The 17,356-nt window shown below is 47.4% G+C and overlaps 1 protein-coding gene across 2 annotated transcripts in view; it reads left to right on the plus strand.

Annotated features, from left to right (window-relative positions):
- Nucleotides 1-17,356, plus strand: part of NTRK3 (neurotrophic receptor tyrosine kinase 3) — a 201,840-nt gene that overhangs the window by 167,841 nt on the left and 16,643 nt on the right. The window contains exons 15-16 of one of the 2 annotated variants that reach the window (XM_021530338.3): nt 2,386-2,629; nt 13,235-13,309. In XM_021530338.3, coding sequence (XP_021386013.1) covers nt 2,386-2,629; nt 13,235-13,309 — 319 coding nt within the window. The remainder of the gene's footprint in view (nt 1-2,385; nt 2,630-13,234; nt 13,310-17,356) is intronic. The other variant, XM_021530339.3, reaches the window with a different exon arrangement.

Raw genomic sequence — 17,356 nt, forward strand, 5'->3', positions numbered from 1 at the left:
CTGGAGTTGGGGATACACTCACTGACTGTTTTTCTACCAACACAGTTTCTGGCTAGGAAACACAAGTTTTTCCCTGAGGTTTTCACTTCTAAGCAGTCAGCCACACCAGAAGAACATAAGGAAGAATCCTAGAGATTTCTTTCCTCTGCCAAGTAGTGCCAACCTGTCTCCAGCTTCTTTGGGGCATTTGCAGGGCAGTGGGTGAGCTGGGACCATTCCTGCATTGACTTTCATCCTCATTTTGGTATAGTTGTGGGTAGATCGAATAGGATTTTATAGCTCAGTCCCTGTCTCAAGCTCTGATAAAACCAAGACATCTTGTGTCAAGGTAGGATGAGTGAAGGTTGTTGGCTTTACAGAGCTCCGTGTTCATGGGGGAGCAGCCTTGGTTACCTGGGACCTTCTTTTGTCATACCTGGAGGCCTCAGCAACCTCCCAGCAGCAGCAGATTGAACTCTGCCACCAGCATGAAACCATGAGCTGGGGGGTTTTAGCCCAGATTGGTGATGCAGTGTTAAGGACAGTGCCTCAGCCTTGTGACTGAAGGCAGGCAGTCTGAAAAAGAGAGCAAGAGGTGCTGTTCTTCAAGTGCTTCACAAAGAAAAACTCAAAATTGACCTATCCTTTTTCCTGGCAGAACCAGCAACCTATTCCCTTAGAGAAATCAGATATTACAGCTGAGGAACAACCTCTCTCACTGCCCTAGTTAACCTCCCAAAGAGTACAGTGCAAAACAGGCTCTCTCCGTGTCTCAGAAAGATGTTGTGTGCCCAGTGACAATGCCTGATGGAATTGTTTCACTCAGCAGTGAGTTCCTAAGGCTGAAATCATGCTGGAGCCATGGACCCCTCACTCCCATGTCCCAGCTCTTTCTTGGGGCATGTCTGAGAAACGCTCATGCCTGATGAAATTAATCTCCAGTCTCATTGGAAAAGAAAGCTTGTTGTATTAACTTTGGCCTTTATGAAGGAAAAGAAACTTTTCCAGGTGTGTGGTCCCTGGGATTGCAGCTTCTCATCTTCCAGCTGTGTTTAGCTGCCAGCTTCTCCTTCCTGTGCAGCCTTGGAAAACGCAGCTAGTGCTCCTTTCCCTGCATGCTGGAATGTGGTAGGCAGTTAAAAGCCCTTTGTGTCCTAAAGGAAGATGGCTTTGGGGACAAGGGAGCTTAGACCCTGCAAAGAGGCACTCAAAATGCCTAAGGGGTCATATGGAGAGTTTGGGCTTTCTCAGGTGAGGTGTCTGCTGATGGGGAATGGTGGCTGCAAGGGGGTCAGGAAGCATTGATGGAATCCCTCAGAAAGCAGCAGTTTTTATCGTGGAATAATTCACCCAGCCCAGAGCAGGAGACAGTGACTCCCAGACACTGAAGGCCAGGGACACTGGGAGTCTGTAAGACACTCAGATGGACTTTCCCTAGTTTAATTGCAGAAATTGGAAAAACAGTAAAATGGAAGAAGCTCACTTTAGACCCAGTTTCATAGAGAAAAGCACAATAAATAAATTCCCCTCGGAGTTGTTAGACCTTTGTGTGCTTCCCAGAGTACAGAGTTTTAGTGGCCTGAAACATTAACTGGTGAGGCAAGGGGAAGCACCAGGATCAGCACATTCCATCTGGGTTAGTGGTGGCATGTGCTGGCATGGCTCCTAATGCCTCCCAGGGCCACCACACTGGTGGTGCCACAACAGACCCTGCTGTCTGCACCAGGGCAGGCTGCAATGGTGGTCCTGCCCCAGAAAATACTGATAGAAAAGGTCTTGTCATGGAAAAATGCAGGCATGGCCTTCCAGCGAGCATCCCGAGGAGTGGTGTGCATGGGAGTCTGCCTGCAGGTCGGGTGGGGGGCAAGGCTGGGTGTTCCTGGCACAACCCCCCACTGCCTTGGGGTCTGCAGTGACCACATCCCTTTCTGCTCACTCAGGGTGTCCATCACTTCCCCCTTTTCCTTTGGTTGCTGCTTTTCCAGCTTTTGTTTCCTGTCAGCAGCAGTTTTGAAGTGGGGGTAACAGCACGTTGCCATTATAGACCCGCTCTGCAGTCTGCAATAAGTTGCTGCCATTTGCTGTTAGCTCAGACAGGCAACAGGCCTTGTTAGGAAACTTGCAGAGTTCTGGTGTTCTCCTTCCTGTGAAGCAGCACCACATTCAGACTGTCAGGGGACAGAAAAGGAATTTCAGAAGAGGAAGTCAGAATGGTGACTTTTTCCCCTAAAGCCTCAACCTCCTGGTTTTTCTCAAGCCTTTCTCTGCTCCTTTCCACTGGAGCCGTGTCTGTCCTCACAGTGCAGAGCTGGGGGCTGGTCCCCATCCAGCAAGAACAGTGACTGTGTGGGATCTTGGTCGCTTGTGAGACCCAACTCTGAGCTTTTTGCCTTTTCCTTCCTGTAGGGCACACGGCCCAGATGCTATGATCCTTGTGGATGGGCAGCCTCGACAAGCCAAAGGGGAGCTGGGGCTATCCCAGATGCTCCACATCGCCAGCCAGATCGCCTCTGGAATGGTGTACCTCGCCTCCCAGCACTTTGTCCACAGAGACCTGGCCACCAGGAACTGCTTGGTCGGAGCCAACCTGCTGGTGAAGATCGGAGACTTTGGGATGTCAAGAGATGTCTACAGCACTGATTACTACAGGGTAAGGCAGCTGCAGTGGCACTCTGATGCTCAGAGCAAAGGGAGATAGGAAATGTTACAGTAAATCAGTTTTTGGAGCCCTTGGGCTCTCTTGCTTGGTTATTACCTCATTAAAACGTGCACAGAAGTTGATCAGGCATCCCTAAACCACTGTCCTCAATCCTGTTCAGTCCTGGCCATGCTTGTAGTTCAGACACCCATGCAGATGCCTACACACAGATTCTGTGATACCCCAGCACACAGTCACATGCTTTTGGATGGCTCTGAAATCATTCCATCCTTACTGCCTATTTTTATTCTTTGTTTTTTGAAGACATTGACAAATTAAAGGTAATCCAGAGAGATGATAAATACTACAGGCTGTGACCTCTGGTGTTAGATTAAAGAAACTTAATACAGGGACCTAGAAAGAAGGCAACTGAAAGACTGACTGATAAGGGCATAAAATATGGAAGAGGAAATAATAGTCAATTTAGGTTTGACCTCAGAACATTTTTTTTTCCAGCAGGGTCATAATTTAAACAATGGAATAATTTGCCAGGAGTAGGTTGCTGAGAGCTTGTAATTAAAGAAGTTCAGGAAGCAACTAGACAAAAATGCCTGAGTTTAGTGTAGAGGCTAATCCTGTACTCATCCCTGGGGAGGGATTTGATGAGCCAGGAATGCCTTTCCAGCTTTTTCTCCTGTGATTTGTGCTCACACTGTTCCCTTGTCTTGCACACTCCCTCTGTACCTGTCTGCACTGTCCTGCCTGCCTGATGGCAGCATCCCTGGGGGAACAACATTTTTCCCTTCCCAGCTGCAGGAGAAATGTGTTGTGAGAACTGTTTGGAGCACACTGCAGTTGGAATTTGTCTCTGGGCCATCCACCAGCAGGGAAGGGCTTCTCAGACTAGGGAGCCATGTTTTCTAGCTTGATGCTTGCACAGAAGCTGATTTATTTCTGCTTACAACATGTGTGTTTGGCATGGAGGATGATTTCTCCCAGCTACCCAGAAAGGGGTGACCTGTTGTCTTGACCCGATTCAGGAAGTTTTCATTATGTGATAGCTGCTAAGTGCAATTACTGTGCTGGGGAGGAAGAAAAACGTGATCAGATTTGTGCTGAGATGTATCACCTCTCCCAGGCCAGAACACTGGATTGCCACTGGGTTTAATTACCAGTGAGGGAACCAACCTTCACTGTGCAGCAGAGAAACCCATGCTGGGAAAAGGTCTCAGTGCAGTTACTGGGCAGTGGTGAGAAAAGAGAGGTGATGTGGTCCCATAACTGCTGAAATGTCAGGAAGGAACGAGTAGGAAAGAAAAGAGCCCAGGGGAGGATGAGAAGCAGCACTTGTGATTACCCAAATTCTTGCCTGCCTTCTTCCCCTCAGCCATGCTAATCCTGCCCCAAGCACAGGCACTGCTGGACACGATTCCAGCTGAGCTCGTGCTCCTGCAACACCAAGAGCCCTCTGTGCAAGGGCAGAAATTGCTGGCTGTTGCCACAGCTGGGAGGGCTGAGATGATCTCCACAGGCCAGTTTATTGTCGTGGGATTTGTCTTCTCTGTGGTGGTGTCCTGTAGCCCTCATCCTGTCTGTGCAAAGTGCTTTGCTGAGGACTGCTCCGTGCTGTCTCCTGCAGTGTCATAAGGCTCTTCAGCAAATTCCTTGTAAACTTTTATCACCTACTTACCAGAGCAAGAACTGAGTTTCAGACCATCACAGCCTTTTGTTCTTAGCTGATTTTCCTTTCTTTGTTTTCACTTACTTTCGGTATGTTTAAAACTTTTGATCATGAAGTTAATTCATTGAGGCTTTATCTGTGTTAAAGTCCAAAGAAGGTTTCTAGCAAATAAGGTTCTGACTGCCCATATTTACACTGGTGGCATCACCTGCCCAAGGCCAAAGCAGGAATTGGTGGCAGAGCTGGGAAGCCTCCCCAGGCCAACAAAGAGCAGAATTCCAGGGGCCAGGTGTCCTTCATCCCCTCTGTGGAGGATGTCCAACCACACTCCTCCCAGAATATGAGCAAACAAGCTCAAGTGGGAGAATCAAACTGTTCCTTGGTCTCAGCTATGAAAGCTGGAGATTTGGCTGAAGAGTTGAACTTTCAAAGTCTTCAGTGCTGTCCCTGGTCACATCCATGATCTGCCTGGTGAAGTTTCCCACTCTGTTTTCCAGCATTTGTGCATGGCAGCTTTCCCCTTCAGACAGCCTGCCATTGCCAGCAGTGGGACTTGCAGAAAAGTTCTGCTTCAGTTGGTTCTAGAAAATATTACTTGCTGTGTCCAAGCCCTGGGAGAAGCTGTAATTTGTCATCTTCTGGAAACACAGGGAGAAATCCCACCCCAAGCTGACATAAAGTGACAGGACTGGAGCTCTCTGCAAGTACTCTCTTCAGTCTGCTGGGTCCCTGTGTTTGCTCCTGCCCAGGCCCTGCAAGCCTGGATAACTGGGTATGTGGATATATTATTGTCTTCCAGGCTGAGGATTAGTTCCTAGCCATTTCTTTTCTTTCCCATTTTTTAATCTTTTAAGACAAAGAAAGTACACCATCTGTCTCCTGCATTTGTGGGATGCAAAATTACTTTAACAAAGGTGAGCTGATTAAATTTCTGTTACACATTTGGGTACAGAAAACAAACATTTGCGTAACAAAAACAGCAGAGAGGCTTGTTCCCCCTCTCTGCAGGCTCTCCATGCTCTGTCTGAGGACTGATGCATCCTTTTCCTCCTCCATCACAGAGGGATCCCGTCAGCTGTTGCCTTTTAACCTCCTTTTGAGAAGACAGGATGGACAGAAAATGATTGTGGAGGTGGAAGTGGAGGGGGGAGGCGGAACAGCATCTGAGTGGAAAGTGGAGGAACTGGGGAGCCAGGGAGAAGTAGCCCAGCTTCTGTGTGAGGAGGGAAGGAAGGGCTGCTGAAGGAGCATTTCTGTGCTGTGTTGTGTAACGTGCTGTGCAATCTTTGGTGTGGGTCTCTGTGGGAAGGCGGGATGGAATATATCCACACTGGAGAGGAAAGGTTTGGGCGGATTTCATTTTCCTTGTTGTTTTCTCTAAAAAACGCTGTGAGTAGGCGATTTTTTTTAGGTATGACTCAGGACTGTGACAGCAGGTGGTGGGACGCTGCAGGTCAGGGACACTGTGCCTCAGCCAAGCTGAGGGTGGCATGGAGACTGCAGCAAGTGAGGCACAGGGTGCCTGCCCAGGGCTGTCCTGGAGGGTGTCTTGGTGGCTGTGGGGGAGTGTCAGAGCTGGGGGCATCACCAGGGCTGAGATCAGAATCCCCAGCTGCTCTTTCACCCTGCACACCACACTGGGGTTTGGTTGCTCCAAGAGCCCTTCTGTGACTCTGGACCCACCCAAGCTCCAGTAATACCGAAATAATTTTCCATATTTTCCCCCTAAGTGTGTACTTGAGTTCCAAAACAAAATCACGTGGCAGCTGTCCAGGGACAGGGCAGTATTTCTTCATCTTCAGATGAGAATACAGTCCTAAAGTGTAGTGAAGACTCCTTAATAACTGCTGAGGTGATGTCCTGACATGGGTGGACATCAGCAGTGAAGTCACATGCCAAAGAGAGGAAGGAGCTATGTAGACATTAAACCTCATGAAGACATTCCTCTGTCCATATTTCCTCTGTCCTACTCTTCTGGCATCCTGCTCCAAATCCTGGGCTGGGCTTGATACTTCTTAGGGATTTAGCTCCATCCTTTCACAGAGATCAGTCCTGAGTGTTCTCCTGGTCGGTTCATCATGCAGAGCACACCTGCTTGGCAAAAAAAACCCAAAAAAACAAAAAAAACCAAAACCAAAAACGTGCGGGACTTGAAAAAGGCTCTGATATTTTTTTTATTTATTTCTAGCAATACAGAGATAATCATAATGACAAAAATGCTCCCTGTTTCTGTGTCCTCACCACTCTGGAGCATTGTTTGGATTTGGGAGAAACAAGGTTTACAGGAAGAAGCAATATCTTTTAATAGAACACAAGATATTGTTGGAAGGGGGAGAAAGAATGAATTTTAGGTGCACAAACCCTCTCTGAGTTCTTTTTTATTGTTATTTTCTGTTGTATCAGTTGGTTTAATAAAAGATTAATATCTCTTCCCATGAACCTTGGCTCTCACACCCTTAGATCATCAGAACAAAAAAAATTCTGCTATGACTTTGGCCTTAGGTCAGTGTTCCTTAAAAAGTCTGGGATCCCTCTTCCTCTGAAGCATGAAGGTTTACCATGTAAACAATTTATTTCTTCTTTTTCTTTCAAATGGCCAGAAAACCCCCCCATATTCTTGATAATTTTCAGTACCCATTTAAGGTTGCTTTCTGAGGGCCATCTCTCATCTTGACCACCTCTTACTTTTGTTCTTTTCCTCTGCCATTCAAGATTGGCTTCTTTCTCACAGATACAGCCAGTTGTTTTTCCAGTGAAGTTTCCATGTGTGCAATAGGTCACTGAGATTTAGCAGCTGCCTGGGTCATGCTCCTCTGGAGGCTCATGCAGCATGGTAGATAGGACTGACAAACAGACAAGCCTTGCATTGAAATTGGATTTAGTCTGACCCACATTATTCTCCATAGAGGGCTCCAAAAATAATCACACCATCACTGGTGCTCTGTTCCCACCAGCTCTGACCTCTCTGCAGAGGGTCAGCTGTACTCTCCCTTTTTGTGCAGACTTGGCAGAGCCCCTTAGAGCTCCTGTGGATCCCTCAGCTGCACAACACCCACTCTCAGCCCCCTGGTGCTTCCTTTGTGGTTTTGCTGTGCAGCTCATGCAGTGTGTGTGCAGCATGAGAGGTTCCCAGCACAGGGGAACTGCTGCCCAGCCCTGTCAGCACCAGGATGGAGCCCTGGGATGAGTGTGCTGGGGCTCTGAACCATCACCTGCTAAGGGAAAAGCCAACAGGCACAGGGGAGGAAAACTCCCCCTGAATTTCTAGCTGGGACATGGTACTGCTTCACTTTGGGAGAGAAAATAAGCTGCCACTCTCAGGTTTTATGGTAGACACAGTGTACACTGGCTGTAAGTCAGCTCTGGACAGAGAATGAGCCAGGCTGTGCACTCAGACACTCTCCTCAGGCTCAGCTCAGGCTGATGGTTGGGGAGCAAGCTCAGTCCCTGGCCATGCTGGCTGCTGTGGGGGATCTCTTGTAGAAGGTACAATGTGTGTGTCACATTCAGCTTCACAATCAGCAGCATTCCCAGCACCTCAGTGCTGTGCACCACCTTTTCCTCTTCTAGCCCTTCTCTGAGGAGGAAAATGTGATATGCTGCTCTCTCTACATCCTTTGTGTTCAGGTTTTGGGAAGGTTTCACATCTATAAATGTATGTTCTATTAGGAAGAGGACTTAGAAGTGAAAAGTGTTTTAATTTTCTCCTTCTTAGCTGGGATTATGGAAATATATCTTGCTTTGTCAGACCTACAAGAGTAGGGGCAAAAAAAGTCTCACACTGACCTGGAGATGTGACTGATACAGATGTGCCAGCCAAGCAGAGCTACAGTCATCCTATGTGCAAGAGCCTGTGTTTGAAAGTATTCTGTCCTTCTCAATCTTTATCCAGTGCACCCCATCACCCCAACCTTTGATTTGTTATTTCTTCCCTTGTTCTTATTGCCATCACTCCCCTGAGATGACATCTGTATGCCTCTTTAGGTGTGGATGGCTCATGCCATGGTGCCACACAGCTGCCCTGGCTGGGGGTTTTGAGGGCAGAGGAACCAGATTCATCCTAAGCTGCAGTAGGGTTGGAAAGGGAGGTGAGGGAATGGCTCCATGTGGGTGTGTGGCTGAAGTGTCTCTGTGCCTGTCCTGGTGTGCTCTGCGTGCAGGAAAAGTCAGTGTGATAATGAACGTGCTGGTCTTTGATATCTCTGTGGCTCCTATAAAAACCTCTGCAAATTGAATTTGTGGCACAGCTCCTTATCTCCTGAAAGGAAGATGTAACAGCATCATCTTGTGTTTTAGCCAGACATTTTTCCTTAACACTTCCCCTTTTCTACACTGAGGGAAAAACAAATGTTGAGTCTTTTTTTTTTTTTCTCCTCCTGTTTGAAACCTTAAGAGCCCTTCACACAAAGCAGCTCAAGTGCAGAAGAATTAATTGGGGAAATTAGGTTGTGCTGTATTCCTGGCATTTCCTCAGAAACGGTAATTGCCCTAATTCTCCACCCTGTCAAGACCTGCATCTGCACCCTGTTTTCTCCCTCCCCTTTTTCTCGATGTCTACCTGTTGTTCTCCTGCTTGAGTTGCTGTTTTCATGCTGTTGCCATTTATTTCATTCCAGTAATGAGAGGGATGTGGCAGGTGAAGAGCTCTCACAATCTGGTGACATCTTCTTTGAAGCACAGGCACAAAAGAGCGGTTTGTTTTTGGGAGATAAAAACTCCCTGCTCTGGTACTTGACCTCCACGCTCACCTCTTCTCCTGCTTGGGGTATGTTGCTGCTGTCATTGCAAGTCATTTGGCTCAGAATTTTTGTTTAATACAGTCTCAATATTCACCGAAACACTGACCTCCAGCTAAATCCCTGCGCTTCCCCCAAACCCTCACATACCTACTGAGAGCTTATCAAACTTAGGATCTTTCAATCAAAGCTCAGCCCCATTTCCCAGGCATTTGAATTTAGGCTTTTGATTTCTCCCAAACATCAGGCTGAGATCCAGAGGGCTGGGAGTTCAAAGCATTTCATTTTAGCTTCCTGATGGTTTTTAACCTTCCATTTGCAGAGGTCAAAGATGTAGCCAAACAGGGAGGAATTGTTTGTTCAGTATTTCCTGATCTAAAACACCTGAGGATGTATATATGACAAGTTTGGATTCAACAGAGACGATTCTTCCAGTCCATGTCCATGCTGACAGGACTTTGGCTGCTCTTAAAAGCTGTCCAGGCTGATCTCTGCTTTCCTGGGATCTGAGGAGAGTCCTGGGAGTAATAACCAGTCAAATGCTGGAGCCACCACTGGGGTAGTGATACCATCCCCAGAAGTTGGGGCTGTTTCTTAGTGAAGCCAAACTACCCAAGTCTGTCAACTCTGCTGTAAAAACTTGAAATAAAAACTGGAACTTCCTGCAGGGAAGTTCAGGAACCCTTTCCTTCAAACAATTCCCTTTGCATAAAACTTTACTATGGAGGGCAGGGCTCTTTTCTATTTTCAGTGTTCCCTGGCTGCAGCCAACAGATCTAGAGAGGAAAGAGAAGCTACTTGTGATCCCCATCCATCCTTGAGTAGTTTTTCCCCTCCTCCTGGCTGTGAACTGTTTTTTCTTTCCCCTGTTTTAATTTGTTTTGTCCAAGTGTGGTTCCCAACACCTGCTAGAGGCTGCCTGCATGCAGTGTGCCCGCTTCTTCCTCCTGTCCCCACTTGGAACATCCCATTAGCCTGAAAGCTGTGACAGACAGAGCTCAGTGCCTCATTTTAAGCAAGATAGACTCTCCTTTGGTGGAGATCCATCCAAAACTTGTTTCACTTTGGTGTCACCAGAAATAAGGAAAGATTTTGTACGCAGTAGGTCAGAGACACTGATGGTTCTGGGTTTATCAAAGTGGGTACAAATTTAAACTGTATTTAAATTGATTTAAACTGCAGGTAGAGCAGAAGAAGGTAGAGAACCTTATGCCAGAATATTATTCCAGCTTCATGATTCCAGCACAGGTGGACCAGAAAGAGTGTGGGTGGTGAGCTGTTCTTGCTTTGGGAAGAGCATTGCTGCTTACAGTCCAGCAAGACTGGAACTTGCAAATGTAAAACCCTCCCCTCATCTTGTCTAGGTCAGCCTCCTCCTGCCTTCCCACCTGCAGGACCATGATCTCAGCTCTCCTTTACCATGGGTGCAGCCAAGAGATCTTTTTTGTGGTGACACACTGATCAAGAAAGGTGGGGAGCACCCCCAAACCTCAGTGTGATCAAATAAACTGGAGGTAGAGAAGTTATCAGCCAGTTTAGTGAGATCATGGATAAATTATGCTTTGCTTGATGACAAACTGAAGGCCTCCCTGAAAAAATTAAATGCAAATATCTTCATCAACATCCCTAATTAAGATGCTTGTATGGAAGGAAACCACTGCTTTTCTTTTTTTCCTGCTGATTTCTGCATACTCAGAGTTTCTCCAGGCTTTCCTCTCCTGTTCCCCCCATTTTCATAGCCCTGCCTCTCTCAGCCCCAGCGAGCTCCTCTCCCTCCCAGCTGGATGGAGAAAGCCCCTATTTGCAAGCAGCTTTAATACCCAGGCTGTTTAGGGCTGGGCTGTCAAAGAGAGCGTGTTCAATGTACAATCAAGGGGCAACGATGCACAAAATTGCACACACACACGAAATGGGAATCTTCTCTCAGCGCGTGTTGAGCTTTGAACGCTTAAGTGATTCCACCTCTCTCTTCCCCATCCAATTATGTGGGCGACACATGATAAGATTGCTAAAGGCATTAGTGAAGGAAATCTTTATCCTGCCCAATCAATAGTGTTCTGCTCAGCAGAAGGCATCTCCCCACTCTGGCCTCAGCCTTGCTCCTCTTTGCCTTCTGAAAACACCTGGAGTTCACCTCCTCTCTATTTGGGCTGTGGAGACCAAGAGTTAAAGCAGCAGTGTACCTGTTGAGAATGGTTTTGGTTAAAGAGTTTCTTTCTTGCTTTAAAGAAATAAAGAAACCAAAACAAAAATCCAGACAAATATAAAGAGAGAACCCTGCCAAGCTCACATGTCAGGGTGTTTGGAAATGTTTGCTGTGTAGGCCAGAGGGACCTTCTGCCCCTTTCTGCTGTATGGTCCTTACATGAATGGCCAAAAACCTTATAAGAAAAGACGCTGGATGATAATTTTTCTGAGCATCACTGGGGCAAGATGCCAGATTTTATGGGCCGCTAGACAGATCCAATATAGCAAATCCTCTGTTCCACTGTGGATTCTGAGACCAAATTATCAATTAATGTGAAGCATTAAAAAATCCAAATCCCTTTTAGTTCCCTGCAGTCATTAGTGACAAGATACAATATCTATAGCTCAAATGCTTTGCCAGCATCCCCTGGCAGCAAGGCAGAAACTTCATTCCTATTTTTTCCAACATATATAAGAAAACATATGAGATCAGTCGTTTTAACTCTCAAATTCGGCTGCCTCTACATATTTACTTAGATGGAGAAATAAATCAGGTTTGGGTTACTCTCTGGGTTAGTTATTTGTTATTGGAATAAACGCATGGTAATAGATCTGACAGAGAGAGATGTTTCCCTTTCAGCTCTGTGTTTGAGGTAGAATTTGCTTTGTTCTGCACTATATTATATTGATGTTTTTCCCCCACTGCTGGATGACTTCATTTGCTCTACTTCTTTCCAAAATCCATGCCTCTGCCACAGCTGGCTTTAAGATGCAGTTTTGTGCATAGACTTCTCTTTTGTTTTCCCCCAACTGTAATGCAGAGGCAATTTAAACAACCAGCATGAAACAATTTTCTAAGCCTTTCCCCCCACCAATCCCTACCTCAGCTTTTTGGGAAGGGAGGTGAGTCAGTCATCCAATGGACAATCCTCTAAGCAGAATGAGCTGTCAGCTACATTCAGCAGCTCAGTTTCCACTGCAGGGTGGGCAGGGGAGGGAAGTGACCAGCTGGAATTCCCCAGGCAGTTCTCAGCCTGAGTTCCTCAGCAGCACAGCCAGAAGTGTACCCCCAAATCACTGTGTTCACCAGCTGTCTTTCCATCTTGGGATTTTGTCCTAGTGGGAACACAAACATCTCACTGGAAAGTCAGCAGACTTTATGCCTCTCATTCACTCTCAGTGTGCTCACTGAGATCCCTACCCCTTTTCCCCTCTCCTATTCTCCAAATCTTTCCTACTTTGATGCAGAGAAAAATGTAGAGCTGTATTTCCTGCCCCAGAATTTTGCTTCCCCTGTCCCTTTCTAAACTACAGTTTTCTGATTGCTGGCAGGTTTGTGGGTGATTTGGAGCTGTGGGATCAGCTATTTTCTTTCCCAACCTGTGACAGTACTGATGGGACAAAGACTTTTGGGCCAGTGTAGGGTGATGTGCGAGGTCCTTCGCTGGGACATTTGGCCAACAATACCCTTAACTCTGGCTGCCCTGAGCTTGTTCAGTGAAGATATCAGCCTGGGCCTTATTCTGCTGGCAGAGGCAGATGAGTCCCTGCACCGTGCTCAGGAGGGCTGGCAATGGGCAAGAAGCAGGATGCTGAAGTACCAGATACAGAGGAAATGCTCAAGCTTCCTAAAATTTCTCTCATCTGGAGAAGAATTCTGGGTCCCTCAAGGGATGGCATTCTGTGTGACCATTCTGGGTCGCCTCACAGTCCGAGGAGAAGTTTCAGGAGGCTGAGTGCCCCTTGCCCAGCTCACCCTCTCTGTGCACTGGTGCAGGTGACCGTGTGGGGTGCGAGGTGGTGGCCAGAGGGTCTCACCTGCGCCAGGCCCCCACAGCAAAGGTTGAGCAGTGCTGGGATGTTGCAGCTAGCGAAAGACTTTTGGTTCAGTTAAAGACACACCCTTTCCCTTCTTGTCCCCTTGCTTCATCCCCCCCATCCCTCCCTCCCTCTCTCACCCTTCCCTTCTCTTTTGTTTGTCTCCTTCCCTTGTTCTCACCCATTCACTGTCAGGAAGGGCCGCGTCTGAAGGGCCAGCTCAGCACAGCGTGGCAGCGACAGAGACTGGCACCGTCGGCAGCTGCAACAGTGAGTGCATCCCAACCCTGGGGCAGCTGGAAGTGGGGGACTGGTGCTGCTTGGGCATGAAATGACACCTGGGGCTGAGTGGCTTTGGGGATAGTGCATTTGGCAGTGAAGGGGCTCTTGTCTGTGATGGGAACTGCTCACGTGTCTACTGCAGCCACTCTCTGGGGCTTCTCTGGATGGTGAGAGGATATGGGATGAAGGCAGAAATCCTCAGTGCCACCTTCCTTCTGAGTGTCCAGGCTGTGTCTGCACTAGGGGACAGTATGGGCTGTCCTTGGCCTGTTTGGTTTGTCTCTATGCAGATAAACTCCCCCATGTATCCAAGCAGGGTAGCTTTTGCACTGGGGCTGTCCCTGACCTGTGTTGTCCTCTCCAGAGCTGCTTGGACAGTTAAACTGGCATGGCCAGACCATTTGGGTGGTTGGATTGTCACATGCCAGCCCTGACAGCTTTTGTGTGCTGTCTGGACACGCTCTGGCTGTCTGACTGGGTGTCTGCAGCTGTGACTGAGGGGATGCACCCAACACTTCCCACTGCTGCTCCCATCCTTTGGCCAGAGGAGAGGCAGTGAGGGCTTGCTGTGAGTTTGGAGCTCTGACAGAGCAGAGGAGTTTGGTTCTGCCAAGGGTGTGGCAGATGGGAGCCACATGAGCTGTGTGAACCTACTGAGGGTTGGTGACACCTCTGGTCACCCTGCCCACCTCCCACAGAGCAAAGCCAGCATCCTGTGATGCTCACTGCTCCTGTGGTGCTCACTGCAGGATCCTCAGCTCAGTGTCCCCTCCAGGAAGCTGCAGGGCTGCTGAGGCTGAGCTGCAGGAGCCTGAGAGGAGCAAACATCCAACTTGGTTGTCCTGTGGGATTTTTCTGCTGGCAGACAAGGAAATGCTCTGTTGATCCAGAAAGTTAGGGAGTCTGCCTGAGCCTGTTTTGGAAGTGGATGGAGCTTACCCACCCTAAGATACTGAACAGAGCAGTTATGACCCCTCATAGTTTAAGGGAGGAAAGTGATGGCTTCCACACATTATTTCCTAATAACTTCCCTGTACCAGCAGTCCCAGAGATGGGCATAAATATTTGCAAAGTAGTCATGTCTGGGATAAATCACCTGGGCATAGTTGCCCCAACCTCTCTGTGGCTCTGTGATGGGAGCTGTTTGCTCCTGGCCAGGCAATGCAGGATGAGTGTCAAGACCTCTCCTCCTGCTCCAGAGAATGCCTACAGCAGCTGAGTGGATCTTGCAAATCCTGGGATATGTGAGAGAGTAAGGCTCTGGCACTTCCTGACCATTGCCAGAACCAAATGGGAGTGTGAGTTTAGATATTGCTGATTTTGCAGAGGATATGTCAGCAGATAAGAAGATTTGCCACTGAAAGGTGATTTTGTTACACTTATGCCTTTCTGAGCCAAAATTGAATTGTGGGGTGTGGATGGGAATTTAATTCTAAGCACTGATGTAATTTTGTATCCTTGGCCCTGAAGGCAGTTTTAAAAAAAAATTATTTTCCCCTGTGCCCTGACACTATTTTGTTGCCTTTGAATCATGTCCTTATGACAGAACAGATACTGGGGCTGACCTTTGCAGTGTGACATAATAATATGTGACTTCTTTATAGCTCTTTTCATTCAAAGTGCTTGGCACACTATGAATCTGATCTTGCAACCACTTGCCACTGGGCCTAGCACTCACTGCTCCAAGCAATCCCTGGGGAAGCCAGAGGAACACAGAAGTGCTACACCTGCTATTACTTGCAGGATCAGGCCCTGGAGAAATGTAACACATCTGTGAATAACCACATTTTGGAGAGAGAAAGCTTTACCATATCATTTATCACTTTTATTCACTATCAGAATGCCGTGCCCAGCATTACCATGACAGCCTCCCCTCGGCTACCAGTGTCATGGCAGGTGATGCTGGGGCAGTATTCATAGCTATTATCTACCACTCTCTGGGTTTTTTTTATTATTTTTTCCCCAGCTTTAAAAGCCTGTTAATTAATTAACTCCTTTAGCTTATCCTGCACCATTTGATCCTGCAGAAATCACAGCATTTTATCTTATTAGGAAGTAGGAATCAAAGATTTAAAACTACTAGGGGAAAAAATGAACATTATCACTTTCCCTGGGCATCACTTCTGAAAAAACCTCACCCTGTACTGAAGTTCAGCCCCCAGGGCTTGACAAAGGATGGGAATCCCAGATCAGTGAATGTTTGGGCTGAGAATTGCTTTGTGCTCTGCTATGCCTGTTCTGAAAGGGAGGGCAGAGCCAGGTGCAGGGAGAAAAGTCCTGCAGTGAGATCCCAGGCCTGGACTGTGCTGCTGGTCCCTTCCCTGCTACTGATGTCCTCTGCCACCATAGGAAATTCCATTAGTTCTCCTGTGCCTCAGTTTGCCATTGTTAAAGAGTGATCCCTGTTTGTGCTCACCAAGGAGAGTCACATGAAAGTAAGATTGCAAGGGACACAGTCATTACAGCATTGGGAAACAGGTAAGTACCTTAGGAATATGTAGGGAGTCTGTGAGCTGAGACATTTGAGGTATTGGTTCATAGAGAGTGAATTTTGGGAGTCCTCAGTGGCTGGAAAATGCAGAGAAGGAAGCAGGAAGGATCCTTGCACCCACCTCTGCTTGGTTTGTTCTAGATCAGTAGAACCAGGAAAGATAATTGCTCCACCCTTTTGTTGATGAGAATTGGTTAAATCTGGGGATGGGGACCCACTAACCATCATCAGGTACCTACACACTTCACCACTGTTTGCCATCAGCACAGCACTGCATCCCCACCGCACCCTCAAAAACTCCCTTGAAAAATTAGGAGTAAAGAGATCTGGAAAGGATTCCCTGGATCATCAAATCCAATCCCCTGTTGCATCAATCACATCAGATTTATCTTTTTCATAATCAAGCCCCACTATTAAATGTAATCCTAAGAGAAAGAAGAGAGTCCCAGAATCCCATTGCTTTAAATTGTAGCTGCCCCTGATTTCCAGTCTATGCTTAGTCATGGCCCATTTGTTAAACAGCAGGTACCTGGCATAGAAGCAAGAAATTTAACACAGTTTTATTAAAATAACCACCCAGAAATCCTCGCCACAAAAAACTGCTGAGGTTGCAGAAGAGAACGTGCAAGGTCAGGTAATGATAATGGGGAGGCCTGAGCTCACTCCTGCCTCTGCCTTGTAGAACAGACTTCACACCTGAGTGATCCGGGTGAGGAACAAGGCAAAAGTACTCACAGCACAAAGGAACCTTTTTGCTATTCTTTGCCATCATATTCATTGTGTAACCCTCTGTCTCTCTTGCCAGGTATAACTAATGCTGAGCTAAACATTTGGCTATTTTTTTCCTTTTGCTGACAGGCTTTTCCCTGCCATTTATAGCTTCACTGTACAAGCCATTACCTGTGCAGCATCTCTGAGAAGTCAGTGAGTTCACAGAATGGTGGGATTGTTTGGATTGGAAGGGACATTAAAGACATCTAGTCCCCCTCCCCTGCCATGGGCAGGGACATTTTCCACTGGACCAGGTTGTTCAAAGCCTCATCCAGCCTGGTCTTGAACACTTCCAAGGGTGAAGTTTCAGCATCCTGCTTTGTAGATTAGGAAAGGAATTCCAGAGTTATCAGCCATACCAACTCATGGTGCTTCAAGGGCAACTTCCCCCCTCCAAAATGCCCCTGCTTTGTCCAGTGCAATCTGATTGACTCCAAAGCATGCAAGTGCTGCCCAGGCAGAGGAAGGTGTCTGGTGCAGCAGGCTGTGGTGTACATTGCATGCCATGAAAATGATGGGATGCTCTAAACCATGATTTGTCCAGTTAGTTCATCCTAATACACAGTGAATCGACAGAGGGAAGAAATTGGTGAGTACAGGCTCAAGTGTAAAAACTCTGTGTAACTCATCAAGTTGTGGTGGCCCAGCCCAGCAGTGGCCTGATGGCACAGGGAGTGGTGCTTAGCTCAGGCCACTGCTGCAGGGAATGGCCAGAGTGACTAAGGTTCCTTTGGCTCCTTTGCCAAAACCAGGTTTGGAACTAGGACACTGCA

Source organism: Lonchura striata, chromosome 11, assembly GCF_046129695.1.
Source record: "Lonchura striata isolate bLonStr1 chromosome 11, bLonStr1.mat, whole genome shotgun sequence".
NCBI classification, from domain to species: domain Eukaryota; kingdom Metazoa; phylum Chordata; class Aves; order Passeriformes; family Estrildidae; genus Lonchura; species Lonchura striata.